Raw genomic sequence first — 25,199 nt, 5'->3', positions numbered from 1 at the left:
ATTGTGTGTCAACAGAGGAAAGCTTGGCCATTCTTCTCTGCCCGGTGAAGACACTGAAGAGGCCATCACCATATTTGCCGGTTAGTCCATTGGCTCAACTGAGTCACTGGTGACCCACTGGCAAATATGTCACTGTTGACTCACCAGCTAATAAAGTAATTTTTTTGCTTGTTTGTTTAGACAGCAGGAAGTTAGCCAGCCCCAAAGGGCATCTGGTGTCTCCACTGTAGAGAAGGTTCGGTACGACCACTAGCCTGCGGTCTTTAATGTACACCAAGCAGCGTTACACAACCACACGCCAGTACGATGCTCGTTCGGGTAAAAACGGACGGTGGGGGGGTTACAGCCAGGATACCTCGATTCTGCAGCGCAAGCTTTCGCACCGCGTGTTCCGAACAATGTTTCTTGGATGCTTGTCATGTCATACAATACCATTTAAAGAAACTCAAAACACTGTACTATGGATCCCATCAGCTAATTTTTATGTATTTATAACACGGACTGTTTAGTCAATGATCGCATGTAAATGAGCACCATGACTCGTACGCATTCAATTAATTGATGCACGCATTAAACTACCACCATTCAGCTGTCTGTATACCTAGTGTGACTGGGCATCAACTGAGTACCAAATATTTTTAATTGCTATCTCTGTTTGCGGCAAAGCTAACATGGAGGGCTGGAGTCGAAATGTAGCCACAGCACAAAGCTTCTTGGTAGAACCTCGTAGACGCCTCCACGTGCGTTTATTGCTTCGGTGACAACCGTTGGAGAAGGTAACAAGGTCTACAAAGCGGACAAAGAGAGGAAATTCTCTCAGAGATAGAAAATGGTAATGCTTTCAGACGCCTCAATTTGATAAACTCGGCTAGCCGAAGGAAGTCAATCTGGTTTCTTGCGCCATATGACCTAAAAACCATTTCAGTTTCCCCGCTAAATTTAGCAAGGAAACTGACGTCACGTCACCCACAAAGTGAGTTTCTCCGCTTGATTTAGCTGGAAAATTGACATCACGTGAACTCAACACCAATTCAATTTCCCGCTAAATTTAACAGGAAAACTGAATTGCTGTTGAGGTCATGTGGCGTCAGTTCTACCGCTAAATTTAGCAGCGTTACGGCGACACCGCTATACACGGAAATGGGCGCATAAGAGATTTGCTTTAAAAAAGACTTTTGAGGATTTCGGAGGCCCTTAAAGTGCACCCTCTGCTATGACCAGAGGTGGACTTAGCATTTTGCCACCCTAAGCAGCCTTTAAGTGCACCCTCCCCCTCCCCACCACCCCCCCAATCCTTGCTGCCCATTGTCAGTGTGCATGGGGAGCGGGAGATGGGGGGAAGGGGGGGGGGGGGGGGAGGGGGCAGGGAAGTAGTAGCTAAGTTTGAAATTAGAATTTTCAAAATTAGCTAGAACTACAGCAAGAATTCTTAAAGTGGCTAAGTTCCCAGAGCTAGATTTACAAAAAGAGACAATTAAACTGGGGGTGGCCACAAAATGGCCGCCCCCCAAATTCTGCCGACCTAGGCACCTGCCTATCGGTAAGTCCCGCCCTGGGTATAACGTTTGCCAGCACTTTATGCAGCTGATAAGGAGAAGGGCAGAGAGGCCCCCGCTTGGGCGTCGCAAGACGGCGCCGGCACCTTTGCGACGGCCTCCCCGATGGTGATGCGCTTTGCGGGCTGCCCGTCCATCTGGTTGCAGGCAGAGTAGAGCACCATCTCCAGGTCCTTGACCGACGCAAACTTCGGGTGCGACTTGTCGTTGGGGTCCACAAAGTGCTCAATCTCAGCCATCGTGAACTCCCTGGCAAACAAGGACGAGATAAGAGTCTCTCGCACTCTTCGTACCAACAACCACGGTCAGAACGAGTCTTAAGCCAGTGTGTTTAGGGTTGTATACTGCTCGTGCATCGAGAGTGGTTCCAAAGCGACAATGAATTACGTCGTGGGAGCCGGCATGTCGTGCCGTCGAATTTCACAATCCCGTCCGTTGGGATTGTCAAATTGCGTCCCTGTCATCGCAGCGTCCTAACATTTGGCTACTTCCGTGAATTGTTGAGTTCTAGAGTGTACCACGGCAGAACGGGCGTCTGCAGCATCCTCCCCCGGTGCCTTGCCATCGCCGAGACTGCGGCAAGCAACGGCACGACGCGACTTTTGATGTCGTCGGGTACGAGCTGAGAAACCGTAAATGAGGATGCAGTAAACACGCCAGTCAGAGATGCATCCTAGGCACACTAGTTTGAGTAAGTAATGGGGCTTAAGTAAGAGAGACGGTATACAGTAAAACCTTGTTAATTCAACCCCCACTCATTCAGAAAATTTGAACTGCCGATCCGGTCCTGTCAAACGTGTGTAGTAGTCAATGGCACCAAACGATCATTGATTCGGAGGGAACGTGGCGCGCTATGGTAAATTTGGACGAATTCGGCAAGTGGCGCAAGCTACCGTCCATTCCAAAGGGCATGACCGCTACCCATCCGAGGCGCACACGTGGTTTTTCCGGTTTTCGCATGGTTCTTCGCTCTTCCGGTTCTCCGTGTTTCGCACCAGTTTTGCTCTGGATTGCCGTGCGTCAACGCGCAACTCTCCTGGCATAGAAGCGGCAGAAGCATAGCTGCAACAAAAAAACCGTAGCACAGATGACTGACGACCGGAGCGGCAAAATCGCGACACGCAATGCTATTGTTCCCGAGCGCGCCGATAGCAAGAGTGACAGTCACGTTTCCTGCCTCAACACGGGGTGGCCGGCAGAAAGCTGCCCATCCTAAAGCCCACCCCCCATTTTAACAGCTATCTTATCCCTCGATTTTTCACCGGCCACCCCCGCGTTGAAACATGCGACGTGACTGGGACTCTCGCTATCGATACGCTCAAGAAAAATAGTGCCGGGTGTCGCGATTTTGCCGCTCCAGTCATCAGTCAGTTGTGCTACTCGTCCTCCGTTGCAGCTGTACCAGGCCAAGGATTTAGCAACGAAAGTGGAAATACTGAGGACCTTGAAGGACGGCGTCTCTCGACAAGTGATGGAAAGTTACGACGTCAAGAGAAGCACTTTGGCTACGTGCGTGAAAATTGATGCCGAGATCCTACAGGTTTTCGACAGCGAAAAGTTCAACGCGAAAAGGAAGCGGCTGTGGAAGGTGGTGCACTTGAAACTAGAAGAGGCCTTGCAGTGGTAAGTCGTCAACGCACAGGATGCGTTGCACAGACAGTGCGAGTGCGGTGGAGCACTCGACCGTGCGAAGAAAAGTTGCCGTCTCCGCCCAAATGTCGTCCAGAAAGCAGGCGGCAATAACAGATTTCTTCTCAAAATAAAGGTATGTCACAGGGACATATCTTCGAGCTGTTTTCTTTGTCCTTTCGTTATTTCGACTTTCGGATAATTCGGACATTTTTGCCGGTCCCATGAGATCCGAATTAACGAGGTTTTTCTGTATAGCTTTGAGGTGTATTGGCAAAGGAAGTTTACAAACACCCTGCAGCACTTTCCTGTTTTGGCAAGGTTCTTCAGTCACATTGAGTTATTTTGTCCATTGCATACATGGAACTGAAAGCTATTAGTAACATATTAATTGGGATAAAAAACTCAACCAGAGTAATGCACGCAACTGCAAAAGAAGGCAGGCAGTGGTGATAAGATGACATTTTATAAAAACTAAAAGTTTACAACATGTTTTGGAAAGCAGTAACAACTGAAAGAAGTATGTATGCAAAGCAGTCATCACCCGGGACAAAAGGTAACTGCTTCTTTTAATTTTCAAGTCTTGCAAATCAGTAGGTAGCCTTGGTGCTTCAAGTTGAACGGTTAACCAATATCCCATTTTTGTTGCCGAGGTGAACGGCTAACCAATTTCCCATTTTTGTTACCAGGGTGTGTTAATCAGCTAAATGCAAAATGTCAGTGGTCTTTAAAGATTAAAAAGATAGGCACTGGGGTATATGCTGGTCCACAATAAAGGCATTCAAAGAACTACTATATAGGGGCTATTCACTGGATGTCATATTTAAGTGCATGCTCAGAACAAGATCACATTATAGGCTTTTAAGACCGGCGATCTTGATGGTATGGAATGCACATTGCAAAAAAAACTTCGGAAGCTCGGCATCAGCACACACTCAGCTGTCGTGCACACAGCTGTGGTTGCCAGTGAATACTTCCAACAGTATCAGACATCTGTACACTCAACCTCCAACCTTCTCAGCTCTATTTACGTGAATAAATTCAGCTTACCTGACTCTGATAAGTCCCGACCGAGGAGAGATTTCGTTGCGGAAGGCATTGCCGATCTGAGCTGCTGCAAATGGCAGTCGTCCCTGGTTGAACTCAAGCAGACGCTTGAAGTTGACAAAGATTCCCTGCGCGGTCTCCGGGCGCAGGTACCTGCATCAGCAGTCTTGCTGTTACAATCGCTTCTAAAACCTCAACTGCATATCACTTCTGAACATAAAATTCTCAAATATAACGCAGCAGGTTCTGTCTTAGTCAAAAACAGATGCAGATTTGTTCTGAATAAGCATAAGTGGTCACCTTGTAAACTTTCTAGTTGCTATTCCAAACTCAAAACAATGCGGCCGTATTCACAAGATGTGATTAGGGCCTATTTAAAGGAGCTGTGCAACAATTTTTGTACTGTGCACAAATACCGCTTAAAACGGATCCCTAACGTTAATGACCTATGAAACACGCGTTCGTTTTTCACCCCACGCAATAGAAGTCCCAGAAAAAAATTTAAGAAAAACGAGCAGCGTTCACCCCCTCAACTCGCAGCCAGAACAAGCGGCCACGTGATCTGGAGCCGATTATATGCCGCCAGTGTTGATCATAGCCACGCGCTGGGGTTGGCAAAGGGCAGGACACGCGCTGAGTTCCAGACATTGTTATGGCTCGGCTGTTGTCGTCGTTGCAGCGATTGGACACGGGTCACAACCCGAATGCTTCTCGAGCTAGCAATTGTCACGAGCCCAAGTCGAGTGCCCACGCAATGCTCGGGTCCAATCTATGAACCGCATTCAAATATCGTCACTTGGGTGTACTGCGATCCCCGAGTTACGTCATCAAATTTTGCAAAGGAGAGATTGAATGAAAATGATCGCTTTTGTCCTTGAAATTACACCGCGACAAAGGAGTTTCTTGGCCAATGGCGTTGCGTGTGAGTATCCTTGAGTCCCAGGTGTGCCAGTAAGCTCGTGTAGAGAGAAAAACATCCCAATTGAATATCGTTGCACAGCTCCTTTAAAACCGCTGACTAACCATGTCATCCATTAAAATGATCGCGTGGTGAGTGGTAATCGCAGCTAAGTAAAAACCCAGTATTCACCGACCATGTTTAAGGCTCAGTCGCCCCAAGCATCTTAGAAGGCAACTAAAAAATTTTAGTCACGGGGTACAGCTAGTTTAGCCGTTGTTTAGCAGGTGACTAGATGCTCAGCAGCATGGCAAACTCCTATCAACTCTGACCGCCGGTGCTAACGAAGTATTTACTTTCTTGCAATGCTGGGGGACAAATCTAGAAGGAATCGGAGTAGCAAATATTGTGGAAATAGACATGTTCAGAGGTCAGAAATACTGCTAAAGCAATCTCAGCAGGAAGCCAGACGACAAGGAGGCGCGCATTTACGGGCGCTTCCCTATTTGTTTATGTCGCTGGCAATGTGGCTTCTGTGTTTCCTCCTTTGCGTTTTATTTTCTTCGTTAAACTCTGACTTGGACAATCAGTCTCTCAATATAACGTTTTATTTTTTCCTAATAAATATTTAAATATTAGTATTTACGCAATAAAATCCCCATTTATGCAGAGTGTTTATAGGGCCCGTGAAACAAATTTTGGGCTGGGATAAATCAATTTAGATTGGAAATTTACTAATAGCACATCGTTTAGTGGGCCAAAAGAAAAAAGGTAGAAAGTCAAAAGCCTGACTTTCAGTACGAAAATATGAAAACACAGTGGACTATTTCATACCTCCTTCCCTTTGTAAGCTCTCTGCCTTTTCACTGCGGTCCCCAAAGCATGTCACCGTGCTTTGGGGTTCTCAACACACGTCACACGACACCAGACCTCACTTATTCCCTTCACCCCTAAGCTGACATTGTGGTGGAAGATACGCGCTTGCCGGACCAATCAGCCGCCTCCCTTTCATCACCTGACCTCATTCTCTGCGCGTGGGTATGCGCGAGAAAGCGTGATCACGTGGCAAAAGCGTGGCTGGCCCAACGAGCACGTAGCTTTCACAGCATTGTCAGCTTCAGAGTGAGCAGGGTGGAAAAAGCAACTTTTGTCTGAATTTTGAGCGACGGGCTAATCTTCAGGGGGAGAATGGCTTTGTCCGCGTACACAAACGAGAGTCCAAGCAAGAAAGGACTCCCCTCTTTCAGTCTTCTTGAATTGTTTGGTTCAATGCGCGATTTATGAGTTGAGGAGGAAAGGTAAACAGAAAAAAGTTAGAAAAGCGTTCCATGACCCCTTAAAAACGCGCATGCGTGATTTGTCTTTTTTTAACACTTACGCTTTTTACTCCTCACTATACTCTGTTTCATACTTAATCAGGATGTCTAGCAAATTAATGTTTTGAAATTCCCCGACTTTTCCAGGTTTTTCCCTGACGATTTCAGGTGAAATTCCCTGACCACTGTAGAGGTGGTTAAATATGTAAGACCATTACAACACAAGGCATTGAGCATTGAACACTGTACGGATTGTTTTGCACGGGCTTGATCCAACTTGCATATTCCGAAATATTCGGGTTTATCCAGTCCGGTTTAATAAACACTTTCTTGCCGCCGATATCATCAGTAAAGAGGCCAGTTCCGGAAACACAATGAAAACACGACACTCAACCACACACGTCAGTAATTGAATTGCAGCATGGTGCATGGCCATGGCCGCCAGATGCACACTTTCGGATACTTTTGGCTTAATGCTTGGATTGGATTGGGGTCTGCAGCTTTCCCATTTGTTAAATCTAGTAGCTCTAACTGGATTGAGCCTAGTGTCGTCCCCTCAACCCAAAACAATCCAAGGCTTGGACCAGATTTTTTGGCTGTTCCCTTTGCATCGGCTAGCACACTCTGCATCGGGTGAGCAGAGTCCGCGCTCCACTCTAAGCAGAATTTATTGTCTATCTTTCTGTCCCCAAGTCCTCAAGTCTTTGCTCAGGGCATTCGATGGCGTTTCCGGCTCATTTTCCCTCACTGAACTCGCTTTTTGATAATATCCCTGACAATTTCCTGATTTTTCCCGATGATTAAAATTTCTCTGACAATTCCTGGTTTTCCTGGTCGCTAGACACCCTGCTTAGTATACAATGTTGTCAAAGCTGCTGGCACAAACAATGGGCTTGATCTCGTTCATCATTTGCACGCATTCTTGCACAAGCAAAACCATAGATGAAGCTACGCGCTTGCGTCAGTAGCTTTGGCAGCGTTGTATATTAAGCATGAAACAGAGTATAGATAGTAACTCGCTCACTTCGCGCTCGTGAAAACAGAATCTAGTCGCTCCTTAGTTGCTGGTTACTATTCACTTCGCTCGTGACTATACTTGGACGCGCTACTGCTAACTTTAAAACAGCACTAGTTAGTCACAACTGGTGAATACGTACGGCTGAACTTTTGGCCTTTTATTGTAGCGACTAAAGCAAATTCTATGAATCATCTGATACAATCAAGTGTCAGGAGTATGTCACGTGACATTGCAATCACAGAGCATAAGGTTTAATTCAAATCAAGTACACAAATTTCCACCATATGACTGGCACGGACGGCTAGCAGTATTTACCGCAGCCAACCGGAAGGCAAGGCATAAAACAGTTCCGTTCACCGTATGCACTCACCCCTTCACGAGCCCTGAGGGTCCGATGAAGGTGGAGAACATGAGGTTGAACTCAATGGCATCACTGAGCTCATTTCCAGAGGTTGGAGACTTCATGGCAAAACGCCTAAGCACCGCCGTCATCTCGTCTTTGTTCATGCCGTCCAGCTGGAAATGGGTGCCAGAAATGGTGGCGTCGAGGCGAGTTTCACAGACTACGAAAACACAACGAAACTATAGCTGAACCACAGTGCAACCCACTTACAACAATACCACATATAACAATGTGCCACATGTAACAATCAGTTTCTAGACTGATAATGACCAGTTTCTAGTCCAGATACAACAATTAGTTATAATGATTGAAATTTCGGGTTTTCTCAATGTCATTATAAGTGGTTGCACTGTATTCTACGAGTGAGTGGAAAGAATTCACTGGTGGCTGTACATTGATCAGATTTCCAATTTCTTTCAATCATCTTAATCTAATTGCTCGCATTATAAAGCAAAGGCACTAACTTCAGCTAAAAGCATTACTGGCTCATCGAGCTGCAATACCTCTAAATAAACAAATATTATGTGGAGAGTATGCAACAGCCTATCTTGGTGATCTTGCAGTTTCTCTAATAAAGGTCACCTTCTTTAAACAACAACAAAAAAAAAAAATCAAAAAGCGATTTTTTTTATTTTTATTGCCGAGTCACGCATCGGTGATTGTTTCGGAGCTGGGAGTGTAACTCCAGAAAACAACAGCGGCATAAGCTTTCAGAGTGAGCCGGTAGATGGCGCATGCAGTCTCTCCACGCCTCAAACTTAATGCTGCCACGGCATTTTGCGTTTCTGACATTCCCTGCGGCGGCCAATTGAACTATCTGAAGAATGTTTGGGTTCCAAGTTTTATCCCATCCTGAGAAGGCAACCTGAACGTTTTGGTGACAAATTTAACAGTAAGTAGCCAACACAAGCTCAATGTTTGGGAACCCAGTGGCAGCAATACGCTTGGGGAGCACTGTACAATGGTCGCCTAGTTGGTGCCATTATGAGTCATGTGGTCGCGCGGCGCAACATTTCGGTGTCACGTTGTGATCTCAATTGACGTCACATTGTGGCATCACGTGATTTTGCATCATGTGACACTGCGACTTTATGGTGTCACAACATGATGTCTTGTAACATCACATGACTTCACTGATGCCACGTGATATCACACGGCCGGACATCATGTGATTATCGTTTTGCCGATGATGTGACCACCGTCACACTGATGACACCATCATCGTCCACTCTTTTGAAAAGCAGTACCTTGCCCGCCAAATTTGACACTTCCCATAAACCACTCCCATAATGGCAAATTCTGAAGGACGTAGGTATGCTAAATTTGGTGGTCGTGCAACGGTTTTTTGTAACTCTTTTCTAAGATCCCATTCATCTCGAGCCATCGTTAAGACATTGTTAAAATGTCACCTAAAGAGAGAAAAGGAAAACTATAAATTCCCACCTTGACCACAATGTCTTCGTACTCTGCCTTCTGCTCTGCTGTGGTCTTCTTGTCGGCGCTTAGTTTCTCCAAATGGGCTGGTAATGAAAGGCAGGGGGTTCAATAACTTTTTGTCTTTTCCAAGATTAGCACCACAAAATATCAGACAGAAGTTGCACACCCACACATTTCAAAATGAGTTTGCTTTCCAGACCACAACATAACGTAAGCATCACAGGCTGTTCTATGTTAAAGACTGATGTAAAACCAGAAAGGGGAAAATTTTTTCTTCTTTCAAGTGAAGTCAGCTGTTAGATTCCAGAGTCACGACATTTGAGTGAGGAGGAGGGACAAGCATGAGAAGGGAGGGCAAAACTGGGAAAGAGAGCATGAGAAAAAAGGAAGAGGAGATTGGGAAGAGATTTTCAGCCAGGATGATAAACAGAGTCTGTCCATGTCATCTCTCAGCCCCAGATTTGAATAGATGACTGGTAACATGCATATCGTCTGATCCATCCTTTAACCTCCATCGCTTCAAGATGTTTTAGTATTTTGATCCTCCCAATCACTATTTTATGTCTCTTTGTACACATTAAGAGGTACAGTCATAGGCATAGACTACAAGGGGGGGCATCGGGGCTCGTTCCCCCTCCAGCAAAATCTGTGGGGGGGGCGGAGCCCCCCCCCCGGTCCCGGGCCATGATCCTTACCGAGACGCTGTTTGCGTGACAAGTAAGGAGGTTCTAGTAGCGGCATGTAAACAAAATAACGCCCACGTTGGCTTTATTGACAAAGTACATGGGAAATCGAATCCCAGCGTGCTTTCGTTAGCTTCAATCTCCAGTTCTGGCGAGAAGGAAATGTGCAGACACCCCCCCCCCCGGGAAAAACTCAGCCTGCTTGCCCCCCCTCCCCGGGAAAATGGAAAGTCTATACCGCCGGGTACAGTCATTGCCAATCACAAAAGAACCCAGCAAATAATTTGGCAGAGATAATGTTTGAAAGCAACAAAACAGCCTGCATTAAGGCATTAAGCATGATGCCGATGTGCTCAAGATTCCAGTGCATAATGTGTTTTTGTGCACTAGCATTATGACCACCGATCTAGTTGCTCGTCTACTTCCGTATATCACGATTGTCTCCCTGTAGGTCCCTCGAGAAAGCAAAAGTCAAGGGGCCGTTCATAAATAAATAAAAAAAAGAGGGGAGCCATTTTCAAGTAAATGCGGTACCATTGCCAGGATGCTCAGTTCAGCACCATATTTTGCACTGTGACGTGAAGTGGCAGCACCCACCTTTGATGAGATGATCAAGCCTGAAGCACTCTCCGCTCTTCATGTCCTTCACCATGAGGTCTGCAAAGCGCTCCACGTGTCCCGAAGCCCTAAAGCATAGTTAGATGTAGTATGTTCCCCCACAAAGCCAGTGCTATTTTGTTTTGCCCAATGACAATATGTGCAAGACTGTAACAGTTTCTCTATGCAGGGCAGTCACCAAACCAAAGTTTTTGTGATTCAATGTTCTGGATGGAAACAAGGCTTCCACATCAGGAAGGCAATTGTGTACTATTGAAAAAGCACCGCAAAGCGAGGAAATAGTTGATAGCGATGGTCGGGGTGGCACGACTATAGTTCTCTAATCCTTAGACACAACAATACTACCTAAAGGCAACAATGACAGTTTGTACTACACCTACTACTAGAGGTGTTTAGGATTGACCTGTGTGTACAGATGTGAAAAAAAGCAAAGCCTCAGACAAGACAAGATGCCACACAACAGGGTCAGCTCTCTCACAATAATGGTAAAACTAGCCCCCCATGGCAAGAAACAAACAAAAAACATCCTGTTCGTCTGCAGACAACTTTTCACCTTTAGACAATCTCTAACATATGTTTTAGCTGCCAAGGTTACAAAGAAACACATGCCAACTTTTTAAGCATTCTCTTCTTTCAAGGGGGCTCACTTGAGGACGGGCTCTGGGGTGAGCACGGTGCAGTCCACCTCGAGCATCTGCTCCTCGAGCACAAAGTGGCTCCTCCACAGGCTCAGCAGCTGGGTCTTCATGGCACAGCCCATCGGGCCAAAGTCAAACTGGCCTGCCACCCCTGCATCACAAAACATTCATCCATGTGTTCACCATAAAAAATAAAAAATAAATAAAGAGAACAAAGACTTTGGGATTAAGGGCACTCACTCAGTCTCAAGTCTAAAAATCTTGTTTTTCCCCCACTATAAATAAGTGGTCAACAGCTTGCTCATTTTCTTAGAGGCTGACGCGCAGCTTCTACATTCGCCGTTTCACCTTTTTAGTGGTTGCAGGTCAGTAAGTCGGATCACCAGTCCCCGAAAGGATGAGAATGACAAGGAGTTCCTTAAAGGGGCCCTCCAGAGCGTTCTCCGATGGTCTATTTATGGCGGTAACTCAACCTACAGGCCCTAAGGGTCCTAAAAATCATAAAATTATAGTAGTGCACGGCAGATTTCTCTATTAAAATTGCTATCAAAATCCCTGGCACGCCCCCTTTTCTGAGATGACCCCGGAAAATGGGAAGGGCATTTCTTTACGCGTCAGCCAATAGCAAGCGAAAGACTCCAGCGTCACTGCGCGTCCCCAAAGCGGCCGACCGCCGACCCGCGGAGGAATCTCTCCGGACTTTGTACTTGGCAGTCGTCGTTCGTCGCACCGCACCGTCGCGCTGCTACTGCAATACGCAGTCGCATTCCACAGATGACAAGGAAAAGTTTGACTCGTTGACGTGGAAGGATTGCAAAGCTGGCTTCGGAGTCGGGATCCACGAAAAGAAGGAACACGTGTCCCGCAAACGCACTTCTGCAGACGCCCCGGGAGGCAGACGAGCCGACGCGCCGACGCATCACCCCTTAGCAACAAGCTTGCGGGGAGAAAACATAGTTCGCTGGTTTTAGAGCGATAATTGCGGACTATGTTTCCCGCACCACAATCAGTTTACGTTTTTCTCAAACTCTAATTTACAACTAGCTTAAAAAGTGTTGCAATAATAATGTTCGCATTCACCGCGAGATGCAGCATTTCCGTTGGTCAAGTTTTAGCGATGGGCAGGGAATGGGGGATTTTCTTTCAAGAGAAAATAGTCCCGATATATTTCTTCTGCCATCTGCTTAATAATAAGTTCTGTAATCTAAAACTTTGTATACATATTAACTTGCACCTACTACGCAATATAACGACATAAACAGACGATCGCAGAAAGCTCCGGAGGGCCCCTTTAAGTGGGCTCCTCTCCCGCACAAACTTATTACCTTCGATAGAACTTTGGCATCCTGTGAGCCTCGAGTTTGTAAGCACGGCCAAAGTAGAGTGGAAGGCAGGCAACGAGTGAAGGCTGGAAGCCAGGCATTCGGAAGAGATGCCTTGCCCTTCTCACCCTGCCAGTGACTATAGAAACTGGCATCCCCATGACATTGGTTTTGTGTCCATTACAAAGCAACTTGTTATCCGAAATCTGTGCAGAAGGGGCTTTTCTCCTCAACTGGTGAACAAAAAAAAAGAGAAAAAAAGATTTTCCAGCCCCCCCCCCCTTTTTTTTTTTTTTTTTTTAAGATCAATTAATTTTTTTGTACTTGAAGGGAACTCATCCAGACACCCACAGAATAGCAAGAAAACTAGAGCAGATAGAAACCTGCTGAATCAAGCGCTATAACATCAGCAATTCATCATGCACCGTAGGTGCTCCTGGCAAAAACTGCTCAAACAGGTTACAAAATAACAAGCTAAATTTGCCATCAGAGATCTTTAAACAGTATTATGTAGAAGGACAGTCTACATAAAAACAACTTCCAGGGAGCTTACACACTACTGAAATGTGTCTCTTAAAATGAGTTTCCCGGCAAGAAGATGGCAATGGATCATGAAGAATGCCCACTGAACCGTTCTTTCACTAACACTAATTTCACACCAACATGGCAAGAAACAAAACTGAGGCAAAGGGAGTTTGATTTTCAAACCTATAACAGAATGAATCATCACGGCCACCCGAAATAACTGAAATATGTATGAATAGGGAGCAAACTACAGAATTAGTGGCTCTGAAAGAAAATTTGGTGTCTGCACTGTAAAAAAAATAAACATGACATAGAGCCATAATTATCACATTCCTAAAAACTGGCAAGGATGTGGTAATGAAGGGAGAATAAAGAACAGTACATGATGCAGAGTGCCATTAAAAACTACAGAATACACAGAAAGAACAAAACATGTCAGGGACAAATGCAGACACACACAGTTCTTTCACTTGAAAGTTCTGTGTGTGTCTGTGCTCGTCCTTTACGTTTTATTCTTTCTGTGTATTCTCCGGAGTAAAGAAACAGGCACATTTGAGACCGCAAAATGTAATGACTCCAACACCAGAAAAAAAATAATAATAAATCAACAGGCTTCCTTGACAAAACCCAACCCGCCTTTGCCTGATGTTAACGCAAGTAAGTGATCGGCAGTTTTTTAGAGCGCAGCTCTTAGGGGCCCGTTTCCAGCCTGAGCGGCGTCGGCGTAACCGGGGGGGGTCACCTGACCCCCCCCCCCCCCCCACCCCCCCCCCCCCCCGAAATCACGTGACCCCTTCCCCCCCCCAAGGTCACCTGCCCCCTCCCAGGTCACGTGACACCCCCCCCCCCCCCCCCTTGAGGTCACGTGACCCCCTCCCCCGAGATCACGTGACCCCGCCGGGGACACGTGACTACCCGCACGTGACGTGACCCCCCTCAGTACCCTTCCTACTCCTCCTCAAGAGCTGCGCTCCAATTCGGCGTTACAGGGATTTGTAAACGGCTTTTTTCTATTTCTATTTTCTGTTTACAATTGAGGGGCTCTCATCAAAACTACTGGCATCTAGGAAAGTGCTTAATTGGGACACTAACCTGAGTGGGAAATTTTGTTGCCTGTTGATACTGTTTAGAAATAAAATGTGAAGAAGGATTGACGCTGTGTTTCTGCTAACAGTGTTGCACAGTGTATGTGTCCGTCCATTTTCGCTTTTTCAAGTGTCGGTGTGTCTGGTGCCTGGTACTAAGGAGTGGGCTTGTAATGTACTGTCGGGGACAAAAGTCTCCAGGACACGCGAGCTGCGGCTGAAACGCATTGCTCTGCCATCTGCCGGCGGGTCGCCTGGTTTCGAGATCACACAAAAGCGCATGCGCGTCCTACTCTGTCTGCAAACATGTGTGTTTTCCCGCCTTTCTAAGGCACAGCGCCTAACTCGGAATCGGGCGCGTGGTACCGCCTCGGAGATAGCGCTGGCGGCCTACGAGCGTCTGCTACACATTCCGAAACACGAGATACCACCTGGGGGATTGCGCCGCATTTCGCTGTGTCAGCGCACCTTGCTTTAAAACCAGTTGAGTTTATCGCTCAGTTGAGTTGCCGTGACTTCTTGCTTTATAGGTGCCATGTCAGTAAGCGCTATTTCCGAGGCGGTACCCCGCGCCCGATTCCGAGTTAGGCGCCGCGCCGCAGAAGAGCGGGAAAGCGCACATGTTGGCACGCACAGTAGAACGCGCATGCGCTTTTCTGTGATCTCGAAACCAGGCGACCCACCGGCAGATGGCAGAGCAATGCGTTTCAGTCGCAGCTCGCGTGTCCTGGAGACTTTTGTCCTTGACTGTACAAGAGACGAAAGTGTGAGCTAACCCAAAGAAGCGCTAGTCAGAATGGTAAACATTTTGCATGAGTGCCTGACGTGCACTAAGCCATTGGGAGCAAGGTTAGAACAAGCTAGATCATGATTTAATGTATAGGAGCGTGTTGGAAACATCTGCACTTCTACGGTCAACTTTGGTATCACTGCATGTTGGCCAAGTAGTTAGAGTGACACGGCATCTTGAAAACCCATATGCCCTTTCTCGTTTTACTTTGGTTTTGCCTTGTCACCAGTAACTCTAACTACCAGCCTAACACGGGAGTAATGTCAGAAGTTGACCACGGAGATGAATTATCCACGCGAGCACCTGTGCGTGATGTCGTGGAGGTCTGTGTTAACCTCGCTCCATTACTTGGCACATCAGGGGCATCCTACATGAGATTTTTGCCAATCTGTCCCACGCTATGCTGCATTTCCTTCCTAGCAAAATGCAGCTAAATGCTGTCACCAAGGAGAGGGTCAAAGGTCTCCACATGCCTAGATTTTTGGAAGACTGTAGTCAGTGACAGGCTAAGCATTCAGCAGAAGCTCCGCCACCAGCACACGCTCGTCTCCTATTGCCGGGTTTTGTTGTGTGCGCACCGAAAAGCTATTGAAAGTAGAAAGCTTAAGGTGGAAGTGGAGCACCTACTGAATCCTTAACCTACTACTACGGAGGCTGAAACAGAAGGCCGTCCGTCTTCAAGGATGAAGAAAATGGCACACTCAAAAGAACCAGTACCTCCATAAATAGAGAAAGACTGGTCGTAGAAGAACCGCCGCCGGAGAAGGTCCTCCATGCGCAGACGGTCAAAGCCAGCTTCAACTGGTGCGAGTTGTAGTTCCTGGATGAAATAAACATGTTCCTTCAAGTCAGGCTCATGTTCTTAAGGTTGAATGTGAAAGGCAAAAACAGTGGTGCCCCATACTATCAGGATTGTCTAACCACCGTCATAAGAAAAAGCTGCGTGCACAAGCTTAGTAGACGGCACGGAAGCAAGAAGCAGGGTGCTAGTTGTATCGTCCAGTCTTGAGCATCCACCAAGCTCTGCAGTGGTTAGATTCATGAGAGTCACAATAGTGCTCCAGGTGAGTAAGTGGACAATGTACTATTTAGCCTAAAAAACCGTGAGAAACTTGACGTAAGGGTGAACTCCAGGTTTTCCCTTCAGCAACCCGAGTTTTGTAAGGAATTAGTCCAGCATCTGCGGGTGCTTTGTGTTAACTTCAACAGCAAGATCTAAAGTAGGAACGGTATAACTTGGTAACAGTTTAATGACTAATTTGGGATGATATTGCAAGGATCATTCCAAGAGAGAATTTTTCATTTTTCAAGGGTTGAGATAAGCCTTCACAGAAAAGAACAAAACACATCATTGGGAAAGGTTGAAGACCTGCATTCGAAGGTCCGAGTATGCCAGCCACTGAGACCCAGTTACCACTGGCTCATCTGGTAAAAATACTGCGGCATCAACAGAGTTCTAAGAGGTTAAGAAGCAGGGAACGGGGGTGGGGCAACACGAAATAAATTTTGGTTGGATTTCGAAGATTCAGCAGTCAAGAAGGGGAACTTAAACAGCAAGTCAAAGAGAAGCCTGGCTGTATAATAAGCATGTAATTCTTGACTGTTGCATCCTTTGAGACCTGTGTCAGCTTGTAAAAGCACGCAAGTTTTTATAGTTTAAGACCATTGCTCAAAAAGTTAAGTGTCAGAAAAGGTATCTCGGTGCCAAAAACAGAGGCACTACATGAATGAAAAATGTTTACATGCCAAGTTACTCTTGAAGGGAAATGCTGCTATCACTCAGAATTACAATACAACCTAACTGGCTACATTCAACACAGTGACAGTTACTATGGGACCACAGTAGAGGAAGGGTTTGTAGCAAGGCATTTGCTTTGCTTGCAACTTATCTAACTATTTACAGCATGATAAATTAGAAATAGAAAGGCTGCAAAGCCATTCGTCCGAACCTGTTGATCTCAAACGGGGAATCGAATTCTATTTCAAGCTTGCACTTTGGCCTTATTGTGACAGTTGCTTCTCACTACTAGCACTTTTCATAGCTGGGAGATCCACGGTGCGAGCGATTAGGTTAAAAAATTTTGTTCGAGTTGGACACGTTGCACTGCTTCACGATCTTAGGTGGTAATCTGAATGAGGAACAGCTGATGTAACTCCCAGCTTTCATGGTCTCGGTGTTGGTGAATAGTGATCAAAATCCCCCAGCAACGCTGAGCAATCATTTCGGCTGCGCTGCATCCAAGGTCCCCTCTCAAAGGTGCGTGTATTCCGAGCATGATGAGAGGTAGTGTCTTCATCCATGGTGTAACAGCCCTTTTAGTCGACTTGCCTTCAGCTGTCTGTGAAATCTTTTTAACTCTCTGCTGAAGATAATGTGATAGGATGTTGTGTGAATAAGTTTCGCACAAAGGAGACCTGAAAGGTTCTGGAAGAGTGTCGACTCAAATCGTCTTCCTCAGTGTGGTGAAACAATGGTCGATATTTCAAAGCAGCTAACCCATATGCTGACAAAGTCCCGAGCTGTGGTTTCTGCTCTTACGGACTTAATGGGTAATGCCCCAGGCCACAGCGTGAAGTGTTCAACGCAGGTCAAAATGTGCCTGCAATCTTCAGCTGGTGGAAATGATCCCACCATGTCGAAGTGAATGTTGGTAAGTGCCTGTCAGGAGGTAAGAACTTGCCAAGTGGTATAACTGTGTGCTAAACAATGTCCGCATACTGGCATTGCAGACATGCTTGCGACCCTCTGCTATGTGAGTGAGCGAAGCAAATGCCTTGCTAATAATTAAAACGGAAGTAATGTGTCCCTGCTTTTTTAGTTTTTTGAGACCTTCATTTCCATCTACTTTGCCTTTATCGCAACCTAGCCTCAGCTAACTGTCAAACGTTCAACATGCACAAGTTCCATACATTCAATAATGACTTCTCGGAACATCATGACAGCTAGCAAAATATTAAAAGAAGTTCACTAGAACTGCTAAACCCAAACCAAACTCTGCGCCAAGATAATGACGCAATAACTAGGTCACACCGGAACTGTTGGCAGTGCAATATGCTCGATGCGAGTCGTGCACAGTTCATAATATCTTGTATGGGTCGATGCACGGCAAAAGATCGTTGCCCGCGGTTGTTCGAACGGACCTACCTTGTCCTCGAGTATCTTTTTCCTGGCTTTTAATTCATTCACAGCCTTTTTGATGTCCAGCTCCGGCGCCCCCATTTCCTTGAGCTTCCTCACCAAGTCGCCCTGAAATTAATAAAAAAAAGATATAAGAGAAAAAGAAAACTCGTAATTAACTATATACGAAGTAAGAAGTGTTTCCGGCGGTACATACTGCACGGAACGTAAGCGTCTGTGTTTCGAGCGGTTTCGAGCAAGGCTTTGTCCGCTTCGCGAACCGTATGCAAAGCGGTCAACGCCATGAACTTGTTCCGACACGGGAGAACGTAATACGATGTAGGTGATCGTTTTGAAGTAGAAGTCAAGATCTGAATACACCTTGCTCCCATTTAGAAAACTCGGAGCAGTGCGGGCATTACCTGTTCCTTGACAGAGCTCCTCAGAGGTTCGAGGACTTGGTCGTCTTCGGGCTTGGTCATTTTTCTGACAGCGGTCAGTTTATGTAAGCGAACTTTCTTGTTGCCCCAGTTGGCCGGTAGCTTACAGCACACGTGGCACGTCGAAAAAGTGCGGCTCAATAACAGCGGCGATCGCGAGCAGATTGCTACTACCGCTCCTAAAGTTTCTAGAAAAGCTCCGACGAACATTCACTTTCAAGGTAATCCCGTTTTCGACGTCCACATGTCCAGACCAGACGCCGGCGAAGCGCGAGGTACAAAAAAAATGTAAGAAAACGAGAAAAGATATTTTCTTGCGTATGGATCGCTGTTTACCCGGTTTATCCCGCAAACACTGAAACAAACGGCGGCCATCTTGGTACACCTAAGTGTTGGCCTGCAGCGAAAACGAAACTGAATATTCGGGATGCATAAAATAGCGTTTTTCGCCTCTTGTTCTTGCCTTTTTTGCGTACACTGAGTAAGACAGAGCATTGCTTCTCCAGCAGTGGGTTTAAACCTTCCCAAAAAAGTGTCCCCGTCAGATTTCTCGCGCCCCTTCCAATGCCACTGGGCCTTTTTCATCGCAAAAATAAGTAACGCGTCGCCACTCTTCTGCTGGAAATGCGGAGCCCATGCCCATTCACACTGACATCTGACAAGTTCAGGCTCAATAAGATTCAATGTGAAGTACAGCGCCTAGTAGCAGCAATGTGCACAACTTAGCGTTTGCTCATTGATGCTCTTAGTAACACTGCAAAAAAACTGCAATCTGGAAAAAGGGGTATACTCATGACTGAAGTGAAGCCAACTTTGGGGATAGAACCTCAAAAGCACCAATGTGCATGCACCGAGTTGCGTAGTCAGGGATGGAAACTTATGGGGCTGGCCCACACACTTTCTATTACATTCACACTAGCTGTCAGCCAATTTCATACCACCTTGGTTAGGTCACGCATGCAAAATATCACAATTTTCAATGCCGCACTAATTGTTTTCTTAACACTGTGCATTAAAGGGCAACTCCGCTCAATTCCGAAAAATTTAGGCTTCCATGTGATTCACATTCATAAAGCACTACTAAACAACTCTACGTCTTCGGATTTGCGAAAGGTGGAATATTATTTGTGTAATCCTAATTTAAACATCAGCAGATACCGAAACCGAAACTTCGGTTGCGTCAGGCGACATCGGTCTCGGGTCGTCAGAGGCATGGCACGTCACGTCGAACCAAGTGGTCTTGTGACGTTCGGGAGGGAGCGAAAAACAGGACACGCGACGCGGGCAGGTTTTTATTTTTTTTTATTTTTTTTATTGGACGCGGGCAGGTTGCTTCGCCTGGCGTGGACGGTGATGGCCTGAAGGAGAGGGGGAAGGGGAGAAGTGAAAGAGAAGGGGAGCGGAGAAACAGACCGATGAGCGCGCAGGGCAGCGCAAAGTAGCGCATCCGTGTTACGGTGATCACGTGAATGCCCGGTCAGCCAACACCGGGAGGAGAAACTCATGACGTCATCGTTCAATTTCGCTCTGAGAAGTAAAAACAAGCAAAACGTGAGAATGACGTATCATGCCTCTGTCGTAGTGGCTCAATGTTGGCCGCTCCAACTCCGTGGCATTGACTGCGCTGATGATTGCGCCTCGCGCCGCACGCTAGTGTTGGCAGATTTCGGCGACTTGGCTCGCTTGAAGGTTTGTTGGCCAGTTTATTATATAGATAAACGGAATTAGATCGTAATATTTGACGTGGGGTCTTCCTATATGATACTGAAGAGGGCTACATAGTTTTCTAAATATCAAGAATGAAGCGGAGTTGCCCTTTAATGACTGGGAACAATTTACCTGACCATATTGTAACCAATCATGATGCTATTTTATTTAAAGACCAATATGTAAACAATCGTAAAACTGCTGACCCTGACTTCTACTTTTGCTGTGTTAGCTTGGCCCAGCTCGTTTGTCTACTTGTTTGTCTTGCCTCGGCGGGATCTGTAATGGATCCTCAATACGTGACTTTTGCGAGCGCACGGGGTTGCGGGCCCAGCTTGTTTACGCTTCGCGAGAGCGTGAACTGAACTTCGCCCATAGCGCCTGCCTGGGATGAAGAGACCGTTGTGCCTGCGTGGGAAGAAACCTCAGACAGAACGACCGGAGGCACGCCACGTATACGCACGCAAAAGAGACCATGTAATCAGAAGTTAATCTAGTATAATATACGCTATTTCATTTTCTCAAATCAATGTCGCATTATTACATAACGTAACGTCAGCACCCGGCCACCGCTGACATGGCGCAGTCGATAGGATCCGCAGACTCCAACGAAGCCGGTGACCACGCCCTGATCACGGACTCCAGCAAGGGAACGGAAACCACCAATCAGGATTCAATGCGTCAAGAGATACAAGATATCAAAATTCAACTCCAGCAACTAATCCTGGCCTTCAACAACGCACTTTCAACGCCACACCCAGAAAATGGCGTCAACGTGACGGACCGAAACGGACCAGAACGAGAAGTAACCAGGACGGATGCTTCTGCGCTGGGCATTACAACGCAGGTGAGCGGCAACGCAACAACGGTTGATTTGCTATCGGTCATCGTCCAAACGCAACAACAACTGGCCGAGACCCTACGACAGTCCACGAGGCCCCTCCACGTCCACTCCACGAGCGACACTTCGCACGCGATTCCCACGTTCGAGGGGGAGTCATACGAAAACGTCGCTGAGTGGCTTCGAGAAATCGAACGAGTGGCTCTCCTCGCAAACTGGGCACCAAACCTCACTCTGCTCAACGCCGACACCCGCCTTCACGGTGCAGCACGACACTGGCACAAGTCTTACGGTTCCCGGATCGACGACTGGGAAGTATGGAAGGAAGCCATCAAGGAACGCTTCCAACGAAAAATGGGACTTCAACAATTTTTGGAGTACCAACAACGCCGACAGCTCCGCCACGAGAGCATTGTGCAGTACATCTACGCGAAGAATGCCATGCTCGAGCGAGCTCCCTGTGAGCTATGAGCCAGCGAACGCATCTCTTTAATCTTACACGGAATCACCGAGGACAAGTGGGCCAATCCCCTGGCAGCCCAAGGCTGTAAATCGGTCCTCGAGCTGATTGACTGCGCGACGACTTTGGACCACCGCCGTCCCAGAGAAAAGACTCAACCACGCAAACAAGGCACGCACGAGCATTCGACATCAACGCAGCAAACGACAGGCGCCCCGACCAGCACCCTGACGAATGCCCCATCACCGAAACCCTTCAAACGCACGAGGCAGAGCAACTGTTTTAATTGCGACCAGCCCGGTCACTTCTCCAGGGACTGTCCAGAGCCGAAAACTGCAGCGACCATCCGTGCAGAGGAGAAACGCGCACAAAAGGGCGCGGGTCCAAACGAGAAGAATGTCCACTGCTTCTTGCGCACGACAGGAGATTCTCTCCCCATCGTCACCGCCTTCACGGAGAACCGTCCTTTGAAGGCGTGCATCGACACTGGAGCCAACGTATCGATCATCGATCCCAGGGCACTACCCCAGGACGCTTACGTATCGTCGTGGTCCCGAGCAGAGGAATTTGTCAACGTTTTGGACAACAAGCTTACGCCTGACAAGTGCACGTCTCTGACGATCAGCGTTGGATCAACGACGGTCAAGGTACCGGAAATACTCATTCTTCCACTCCCCAAGTCAATTGACCTACTTCTCGGATCAGATTGGCGCCAACTCGCTAACGTGGAGGTCACGTTTCACGTTTCGAACGACATAACCATCGTTGAACTACCTGAACGTTACGATTCGCCCGCCGAGATTCCAAAAGCGGCAATCTCCGGAGAAGCTCTGGTGTCCAACTTTCAGGAGAAACTGCCCCAAACCGAACGCCTGGCCATGTTCGTGAAGTTCGAGCCAGCACGGAATGACATCGAAGCAGCCCTAATGCAACGAATCCACACGGCTGCGGACAGCATTACCGAAGACGCTTCGCCGGAAGAACGCGAAAGACTTTTGGGATACTCACAAAACACCACGCTGCGTTTACGACGGTGAAGGAACAACTGCCCACACGCCGAGCATTCCATCGAGCTACGCGACGAGATCCCCGTGGCGTCGCGGCCCTATCGATGCTCCCCAGCCGACCGAGAATTCATCAAACGACAGGTCGAAGACTATCGCGAGCGTGGAATTGTTCGCAAAAGCCAAAGCGAATATGCTGCACCGACGCTTGTGGTAAACCAGCCGAACCATCCCTCGACTCCCAGACGAATGGTTTACGACTACCGAAAATTGAACGCCAAAACAGTCAACCCGCTGTACCCCATGCCTCGAATGGACGACGCACTCGACGATGTAATGAGGGACGGCTCCCGTTACTTTACTGTTATGGACGTCAAGACCGCATTTCTCACCATCCGAGTGAAGCCGGAAGATGTTCACAAGACAGCCTTAGTCACTCCACATGGCAAGTACGAGTATCTCCGCATGGCCTTCGGGTTCTGTAAAGCGCCCCAAACTATGCAAATGGTCATGCGAAGAACTTTCGACGGACTTCCCCGAACAGCAACGTACATGGATGACGTTGGCCAAGGCGCAAAAACCGTAGCTGAGGCTCTGGAACTTCTAGACGAAGCCCTACGACGCATCGTTGTGAACGGACTCCGCATGGACATCGCGAAGTGCCAGTTCGTACGAACCAGCGTTCAATTTCTCGGGAATGTGAACACGGCGGAAGGCAGAACACCCGATCCTCAGCGTGTTTCTGCAGTCGACAAGTTTCAGACCGAGAGGGATGCAAAGCATCTTTACTCATTCCTACAGTTCCTAAATCACTTCCGAAAGTTCATCCCGGACTTCGCAACACGATCATCACCGCTGCGTAAGCTACTGCTGAGGGACGCGAGCTTCGAGTGGTCTGACGAACATCAAAGGATCACCGACGAGCTGAAGCATTGTCTGAAGACTCCGCCGGTTCTGGCCACCTTTCGGAGTGAGTGCCCCAGCACGGTTCACGTGGACGCGAGCCAAACGGGCTTTGGAGCGATCCTAACGCAGAGACACGACTCGTGCGACAAGGTAATCGAATACGCAAGCAGATCTTTGAACGCGCACGACAGCACCTTGCACATTAACGTTCTCGAGTGCATGGCGCTACACTGGGCCATCAAGGAAAAGTTCGCAATATATTTGCGCGGAGGCCCACGATTTGCAGTCATTACGGACAGCATGTGCCTCACATACCTTGTTAAGAACGGCCTCACCAACCGAAGATTTGCACGGTGGATCCTCGACCTCTCGGACTACGAGTTCGAAATTGTACACCGACCGAGTAAATCAAACAAGGCGGACGCCCTCTCACGTCAGTACGACCCGGAAGACTCCCAGACTCTTCTCACTTTCGCCGGAGCGACCAACCCCTTCCCCATCTGCTTGAATGCGCAAGTGAGCACGAACAGCCGCCTACGGGAACAGCAACAGATCGACCCGTTGTGTCAGCGACTAGCGTCACAGCCCGGAAATGACTACGGACGGTCGAATGGGATCTTATTAAAAATGGACGAAAAGTTCAAGAGAATCGTTGTGCCAGCCACACTTCGAGATTCTGTTATGAACATATGTCATGACTCGACTGGACACATGGACGTGGAGCGAACGACGGAACAAATCAAGAGGAACTACTGGTGGCCTCAGATGTCGCGAGACATTCGGGAGTACGTTCGATCGTGCAACACGTGCCAACGCGTGAACCAACGAACCACAACTCGAGAAGGCACTCTGCAACCTCGCGCAGTCCCGGACTCTCCGAACATGACAGTCTCTCTCGACCATTTCGGACCACTGGAAGAAAGCAACGGTCAAAAGTATGTCCTCGTTTGCATCGATCACGCGACTCGCTACATTGACGCTGTCGCCGTGCCCTCTACAGCAGCACACTTCTACGTCGACTACCTCTTGAATCGTTGGATTCCGAGATTTGGCGTGCCCACGACAATCGTCACCGACCAGGCTAAAAGCTTCGTCAACAAACAGACTGCTGCTCTGTACAGACGACTTGGAATCACGCACGTGGCCTCACCACCCTACTGGCCTCAGGCCAACGGTCTTGTCGAACGGATGGTAGGGACGCTGAAGAATATAATTCGAAAACTCATCGAACCTCACAAGAATTGGGAGAAGATTCTACCCGAGGCAGTTTTCTCTGTCAACGTTTCGCGACAGAGTTCGTCACGCTTCAGCCCCTTCGAACTCATGCACGGTTACGTCCCGAAACTTCCCGGACAGCTCAACATCGGAACAGTTGAGGCTGACCTAGACGAGACGACCAGACTCCACAGGTTGGCGAGACAGCGGCACGACGCGAAAAACAACTTGGAAAACTCTGAAGCTTCGGCCAAAAGCCTGTATGACGCAAGGAGCAAGACTCCGAGATTTAAAATCGGCGACTCCGTTTACTGCAACATCGGAGCGAGGTCAAGCACGATGGACCCGTTCTTCGCGGGCCCGTTCGAGATTAAATCCTTTCCAACGCCAAACACCGTGGTCATCAAAAGGCTGCATTCCATAAAAGGACGACAAAACGAAAGAAAGGCAAACGTCGAGCAACTCCGCCGACACAATACACGCACACCAGCGGCACCGGAGTTATCCGACACCTGCGTCGGCCGAAGCGCTCTCCGGCGCCGA

General features: G+C 47.7%; 1 protein-coding gene across 1 annotated transcript in view; it reads right to left on the bottom strand.

Moving 5' to 3' along the window:
- LOC8042850 (glycine--tRNA ligase) overlaps positions 1-18,845 on the bottom strand; it is a 40,899-nt gene extending 22,054 nt beyond the window's left edge. Inside the window, exons 1-9 of the mRNA XM_040219061.2 lie at positions 18,506-18,845; positions 18,111-18,212; positions 15,683-15,785; positions 11,253-11,394; positions 10,585-10,673; positions 9,311-9,387; positions 7,835-7,980; positions 4,236-4,385; positions 1,643-1,805 (exon numbers count right to left, since the gene is read on the bottom strand). Coding sequence (XP_040074995.1) covers positions 1,643-1,805; positions 4,236-4,385; positions 7,835-7,980; positions 9,311-9,387; positions 10,585-10,673; positions 11,253-11,394; positions 15,683-15,785; positions 18,111-18,212; positions 18,506-18,733 — 1,200 coding nt within the window. The 5' untranslated portion in view covers positions 18,734-18,845. The remainder of the gene's footprint in view (positions 1-1,642; positions 1,806-4,235; positions 4,386-7,834; positions 7,981-9,310; positions 9,388-10,584; positions 10,674-11,252; positions 11,395-15,682; positions 15,786-18,110; positions 18,213-18,505) is intronic.
- Between the last annotated feature and the right edge of the window lie 6,354 nt (positions 18,846-25,199).

The sequence above is a fragment of the Ixodes scapularis genome, unplaced genomic scaffold (genome assembly GCF_016920785.2).
Source record: "Ixodes scapularis isolate PalLabHiFi unplaced genomic scaffold, ASM1692078v2 PGA_scaffold5__190_contigs__length_132052651, whole genome shotgun sequence".
NCBI lineage: Eukaryota > Metazoa > Arthropoda > Arachnida > Ixodida > Ixodidae > Ixodes > Ixodes scapularis.
Note: the sequence above shows the minus strand (reverse complement) of the source record. Positions and strands in the feature narration are given on the sequence as shown.